At 34.8% G+C, this 7,417-nt stretch overlaps 1 protein-coding gene across 1 annotated transcript; it reads right to left on the reverse strand.

The window, feature by feature from the left end:
- Positions 1-1,496: 1,496 nt before the first annotated feature.
- On the reverse strand, positions 1,497-5,534 carry LOC128157836 (dual specificity tyrosine-phosphorylation-regulated kinase 2-like). Its single transcript, XM_052820496.1, has one exon. It carries the CDS (start codon positions 5,284-5,286, stop codon positions 3,568-3,570), a length of 1,719 nt encoding a protein of 572 aa, XP_052676456.1. The 5' UTR covers positions 5,287-5,534; the 3' UTR covers positions 1,497-3,567.
- Positions 5,535-7,417: the final 1,883 nt, after the last annotated feature.

Genomic DNA, 7,417 nt, shown 5'->3' on the forward strand with positions numbered 1-7,417 from the left:
CTACGCTATATGCTTACATTTTGCTATCCCTCTATAAAAATTAAAAGTATAAAAATATTTTTTTAAAGTAAATTAGAATTTATAAATATAAAATCCGTTGGATTTTTCAGTTTAAAAAAAATCTTTCCCAACTATGTTTGGTCAAAATAATTTCATGCAAATCCTATACCGATTTCAAGGGATTCCTTAATTTTCGTTCATTACAAAATACTGATAAAAAATTAAACGTCGTTCAATCACTGCATATCGCAGTCAAGATAAACACGATCGTAATGTATGCTTTTGAGTCCAAATTATCTATTTAGTTACAATCCCGGATGTAAAATGTTGGGTCCCCCAGAAGTGTTTCGGGAGAGTTGTCGCCAAGACAGCAAGAGTCAACTCCTAATTGCTAAAAGATGTTCGCGGAGAGATACTTTTGACTTGACTTCGAATAATAAGGAGCAAATGGACATAAGAACGCGTGAAATAGTATACGTACTGAAAGAATCGAACCCTAAACATTTTTGGTCGAACATTGCTATTGGTCCACTTTAAAAAAGTACCAATAAAAATCTGGACCATTAAAAGACGGAGGCGGGGTTTCTAGAATTAAATGTTTCAAAATCACTTTTGGTAAATGTAGCCATGATACAACCGTGCCCCCTGTGTTTACTAACCACAAGAATCATTGATTACGGGTGACTCACGGTAGGAAGTCTCCACTGGAGTCCCGATCACAGGCTACGATTCTTACGTGTGGTGCTATGCTTGCAGATTATTTCGCAGTAATTTCCAATAACTTTAATACAGCTGTACAATTTGTAAGAGATCAATCCTAACAATGAATGTACAGATCATAACAACTGAACATTTGTAGCAGTTTTGTGTAGGTGCTCTGATATATTCAGGCGGACGTTTCAGAGGTTTCCATGTTAGCTAGCTGGTTAATATACGAACAGTCCACGTATTACAATGCAAGATCATGACTATAGCCTGGTAAGAATTAGCTTCTCTGTAGAATAACTCCATTTCTACAAAGATAGAGTCCTGAAAAATTACCATACAAATCATGCAGGCATTCCAAATGTGACAAGTTACAGTGTACATGTACATGTACCATAGTTGCTGGTTTACTTAGACGCATTCTACCTTAGAACACGAAAAACCTTTAAATATCTGTGCAATGTTTGGACTGTTCCAGAAAATGAACTTATCGTCTTTAAATCCAATTTTTGATTACAATGTCCATAATAATCCCTTGTATGAATAACAAATACATACTTTTGGTCCTTTTGAATAAACCTCAAGATGGCTCAAACGATATGTCAAGTATAAAATAGTCATCCATTGCTGTCCAAGATAAACTATGCGATGATAAAACTTGTGATGTTATGTAATACACACTTAATCTACATAAACTGCAGAATTGAAAATGTATAAATTCATTCACTTCAAAGAAATAAATTATAATTCACATTTGCCCCTTTTCACCTAAATGCACAATAACAATGGCGTAGCTTTCATGTGTGTTTTAATATACATAATTGTCAAGTACAATTTTGTAAAAGGACATCTCAACAGGCGTGAAGGTACTGTTTTATATTGAGAACAAACAAGGAGGCATATTATGCATTTTTCAAACACAAAATACACCACTTTAAAATAAGGAGTGAAAGCCCCTTCAATGTCAAAAGGGGATCATTGCTAAGTTTGATGAAGTTCACTTAGGAACAGCTATACATACAGACAAACAGACACTCCACAGTGAATCTTAGAAAAAGAGGGAGAAGATGAAATCATAGAAACTGTATAAACCATTAAAACAAGGCTTTGACTGTTGGGGAGATGATATTTATAATGTTAGTTTGTTCTATATACAATAATGTATGGACAGGCAATCTCAGACCAATGGTTGGTCAAATTTCCACTATTTACAAAATTCATCAAAATGATACAAAACTAATAAAAAATAAACAGTGGAAATATATATAAAACACATCAGATTAAACACAAAAATAAAAAAAAAAGATTTTAATAAAAAGAGACTTATAATTAACAGATCACACTTCAAAAACATTTCTTTAATCTGCAGAAATAACAGTACATAAATGATTTGAAATGTTTCATTCAACAAAATTTTTAAAAAACAAATCAACAATCACGTAGATCACTACCTCAATTATCATAAACTCACAACATGCAATGTAGTAGAGATAAAAAGCTGTGAAGAGTAAAATGGACGACATTGTTTTTCCGTTTTTAAAAGAGTAATTAGGATAAATGGCAGTAAAAAGTTGTAGTTTCACACATTATAGAGCAATATAAAGGATGAAGATTACAGTCAATGCAATACAATATATTCACAGAGGCTCCATTTATTTGGCACTTGGGCACTAAAATTCCTGCTGAAATATTCATGGCAATTTGTACGTAAAGAACTTTGTTCTTATAGACTCTTCAACAATATAAAAATTCTGCAGGCAAAATATAAATTGTGTATACAGGATATTTTTTTCTGTATTGTTTAAAAATATTTCATAATTTAATAATGTTGAAAAGATATTTCCTTCAACAAATAATTTCCTTTAAACTCTTGAAAATAAAGAAAACCATATAACCAACACTGAACAAATAACAATTACCTAAGTGTTTTGAAGTTATTTAACTATAGAAAAAACCTAAAACAATCGATGACCCATGTTAAAAAAATATCCATTAAAGTAAAAGTGTTATTGTTTACATTTTGAAGCTGATCACAGACAGTAGTTCTATTGTCTAAAGAAAGAGAGAAAATAAACTGAAATAAAATTTCTTTTGTGCTAAAGCAAGATTAACTAAATTTGATTTAAAACTCCTGAGGTGAAATCAATACTGCCTCATTATACATGGGAATGTCGGTAATGAAAAATCAATACAACCTCCAGGCAGCTAGCCCCTAGACTAGGTGATACATAGGTGTATTGCATATTTAATTAAGCAAAGAAAAAGGACAGATTCCTTATCAGTAATTGACTTTGCTCATTTCATCTGATATCTGACAGAAAATCATCCTGAGATTGTAAATTGCTTCTTTTTTTTAACATAGTTGATATTAAGCTTTTGGCCAAAAGATTATGGAGTGGAGATTCTGTGCTCAAAATGTTCTTTAAAAAAGATCTTAAAATGAAACATTTTCTTTATAAAATTAAATCTACAAAATGTAAAACAACAAAGTGCAGTATTTTTTGTTTGTAAAGAATGTAAAAACATTGGGCTGATTCTCAGTACTTTTAAATAATGCATCACACAAAATGCATATACACTTCATTCTCTTGTACAGGAAATACTGATAGATTGGATTGCAATACATATTACACTGACAACTTACTCCCTAAAAGGTTTTGTATGTTAATTCATGATTACACATGCAATCCGTCACAAAACATGCTCCAAGTAATCAGATAAGAAGGCCAGATAGTATATTATAAACACAAAAACAAGATTGTAACTTCTTGTAAAACCATGCACAGTCATTGACTAAAAATCAGTTTTTGTGGACGGCTTAAAAAAATATCACAAGAACACTATATCACAAGTAAATTGCTCCTATAATGTGGAACCGATTTGTGGCAGTCGGGTTCGATTGTGCATCGGCGCAGACATGTCATCTGTTATGATGTTATTTCTCCCTTTTCCACTCGATGTGCCACTTGCAAGTTTGGGTATCACTGCGCTCGCGGTGTTGGCGGTTGATTTTCGGCGCGACGCAGAATCTGCACGGCTATCCATTGTAGGGGGTTTTGGCAATCTTCGTCTTAGCCACGGGTGACGCAAAGCCTGCCCTGGTGTCATCCTTGTAGATGGATCCCAATCCAAGCAGCGCTTCATGAAGTCCAGGAAAAGTGGATCTTCACATCCTTTCAGGGCGGTGACCATTTCCTTACTACTTGGTGGCCCCCTTGGTTTGCCTCGTCTTGAGCGGCATCCATTCAGCACGGTGCTGCCATCTGGCAGGGTGGTAACAGTGCAGTACCTGGGGAAGCCTTTGGAACTGATGAAATTCCTCGCTCGTTTGGACTGATCAAGCAACTTCTGAGGTGGCATGCCTTGTAACTCTATTATACAAGCTAATTGGTCCCCTTCATCTTCTCCAGGGAACAAAGGATACCCTGTTAAAAGTTCAGCTAATATGCATCCTAAACTCCACATATCTATCGGCATGCCATATTTGGCTCCCAAAATTACTTCAGGAGCTCTGTAGAAGCGGGACTGAATATATGTATATATACGCTGGTGTTCGTAACAACTGGATCCAAAATCAATGACTTTGATGCCACTTCTTCCCTGCTGTTTAAGGAGAATGTTTTCAGGCTTGAGATCACAGTGAATGATCCTATTTTTGTACAAAGCATCCAAACATTGCAAAATGGAATGTGCAAATTTCCTCACTAGCTGTAAGCTAAATCCTTGGAATTTGTTTTTCTTGATCAGTTCATACAAATTCATGCTCAAGAGTTCAAATGTAATACATATATGGTTACGGAATGTAAAATGCTCAAGCATATGAACGATGTTCATAGCATTGTCCTTATCTTGTTTTTTCAGATGTTCCAAGATACGAATCTCTTCTTGAGCTTGTCGATGAAAGCGTTTCTCGTTTCTCACCATTTTTAATGCTATATGTGAATTAATCTTATGATCATAAGCTTTAACAACTTGTCCAAAACTTCCTTTACCAATGACTTTGAGCACTTCATACCGGTATCCAATATGATCATGAGGTACGTGAATATACGATCCATTTTCATCATCGTATCCATTGTTATTGGCCCCACCGACGACACCCTGACGTTTCTTTGCATTCTGTCCCACAAAGAAGATAGACGGATAGTTAAAAATTTCATGATGCTCAAACGAAGTCAGCTTATGCATGTACTGTTTCATTGCAGACTCAGGACTCATTGAGTTATTCCGGCGAGCTGCAGCTGAGCCTGTCTTACTTCCCTGACTCCCTGCACTTGAGCTGGGTCGCATGTTTTGGGGTACGACTTCCTGTTCACTGGTTCCTCCATGCTGGATGGTGACATGCTTGTCGTGGTGGTGTTTATGGTCCTCGTAGAGTTGCTGGACTTTGACGCCGTGTCCAGAATGGCCAGTAGTTGTGGTAACGTGAGCGCTGTGCGCTCCCCCAACGGTCTGGCTAGCTATAGGTGGGAGGTGGTGGCTGGTGCCTTCTAGAGTATTATGAGTATACATATCTCCGGTGGTTAACATTGATCGTGTTCTCTGCACCTGTACTGGCAGAGGTTTTACCCGGGTAGTCATGTCCCCCGGTTTTCGCTATTGATTTCACAAATTTCTGTTCCTAAAGTCCACATTTGATATTCAGAAACAGATCACATAATATTCTTTTTATCCATAATCGTTAAAATCTACCTGATCTGCTGTAAACTTCTATCTAAATAACGTTATTTCCACCACAGTCTGTTGCTATTTTCCACCATAAGTATGGAGGACTGGTTGCCAAGCACGACCTCTGTCGGTGAACGTCACAGTGTTCCCGTGTGAAGTACGTCATGGATACTGTGGTCACATGATTAGAATTGTTCACAACGTAGAACACAAATAAAAACAAACTACACGTGAACCAAGGGTTTCATATGTGAAAAAAAAATAATTATATGTTTAGTAAATCTAGAGACGTTCCGGGTTATTCGGGGACATGAGTAATTTCCCAGTTGAATAACATTAACTGAACAACATTTTATTATATATTATTCAGTTAGTCTATATGTTATTGATGACTATGCATATGTAGAGATATACGGACCATAATTATATCTAATAAACAATGTAATATACATTGTTTTTTAATGAATGTTTAGTTCTTTCGTTACCACAATCAACAATTTATTTCGGTCACAAAAAATATAAGTAGTGTATGCGTATTATTAAGATTTTAATTTAGTATTTGACCGTAATTGTTTTAATATCATTTTAATTTTTAATTCTAATTATGAAGTATAAACTTTAATTTAATTTTTAAAGTTTTTCTTCACTTCAAATTGCCAGTTTTTCAATATGTGCATCGACTAAACTTGGACTCATTATAAATATATATCGCATGTATGCTGTAGGTTTAAAGCTGTATATAGACTAAAGAACTCGATCACAAGTATATATAGGGACAGCATATTTTTTGTTTGATTTAAATTTAAACCACACAGAGAGACACAAAATATGTAACACCTTCCTCCAAAAAGGTTAGCCGATATTTTAGACAAGAAATTATTCTGCCGTCATACATGTATATATATGCAGCCGTGTCTCATGCATGTAATCTTTTTTAAAACTTCGCGCTATTTCATTATGCAAGCGATTACAAGGCTGAGAAAATGAACTATGATATTTAAAAAGTAAGGAGTACATGTAAATTAATAAGCACGCATATACACGTATTACCTGTACAATACGTACCAGTTGTATATTTCCTTTTAGAGACAGTCACGACCTCTGTTTTAACACTGACCATATAATATAGACTTTATGATTCAACACAAAATTTTTGTTGAAAAAATAATGTATCAATTATGTCATTTCTATAGTGTCGATTGAGTTAGCACTTGCACGCTTAGTAGCTTATATATAGATGGCTGTATGCTCTGAACGTGTAACTGTAGGCAGGATCTAGAGGGAAGGTGGAAAGGGCGGTAGTCCGGACCCCACCCCCTGGAAAATTCAAACTTCTTAAATTCACATTATAAAATTACAAAAAATAGTTATATATAAGAATTGAACATCAAACAAAATTATATCCGCAATCTCCCCTTTGGAAAATATTTAAGGTCAGACGACACGTTCCTCAATTTTATATAACATTTTCCAGGAATTTGTTAATGGTTTACAACTACTCTGACAAGCTTTCTTGCAAAAAATTAGGATACCTTACCAGGCATTTCTGCAAAATACTAGAGAATGCAATTTATTATATAATCATCTTGAAAATATACTTGAATTGCTGATATAAAAATAAATAAGTAATACAGCACAGCGAAATTCACTATATTGGGCCGGGCTTTGAACTCACAACCTCTAGAACCTACGCTCCTGGCAGAGAGCGGCCATGCACGGCTTTAACCACTCGGCCATCTAGGTATATATCCATATCCAAGTAAATCTTAATCATTTTAAAAATCATATTAAAAATTATAATTTTTATTGGAACTCTTTATTACGAGGAGATACAAAAAAGATGCTCGAGGAACGTGTCGTCTGACCTTAAACAACATCGTACATTTTGATAGAGTAATTGTGATCAATGCGTCACAATAGCTGTGCAGACAACATACATTCTTGCTGCTTTTAAAAAAAAATTTTTTTACTTTTCAAGATCATAATGTGTATAAGTACATTTATATTTTAATTGCTATATTAATTAATTAGCCATAAATTTTCA

This window comes from Crassostrea angulata, chromosome 8 (genome assembly GCF_025612915.1).
Source record: "Crassostrea angulata isolate pt1a10 chromosome 8, ASM2561291v2, whole genome shotgun sequence".
NCBI lineage: Eukaryota > Metazoa > Mollusca > Bivalvia > Ostreida > Ostreidae > Magallana > Magallana angulata.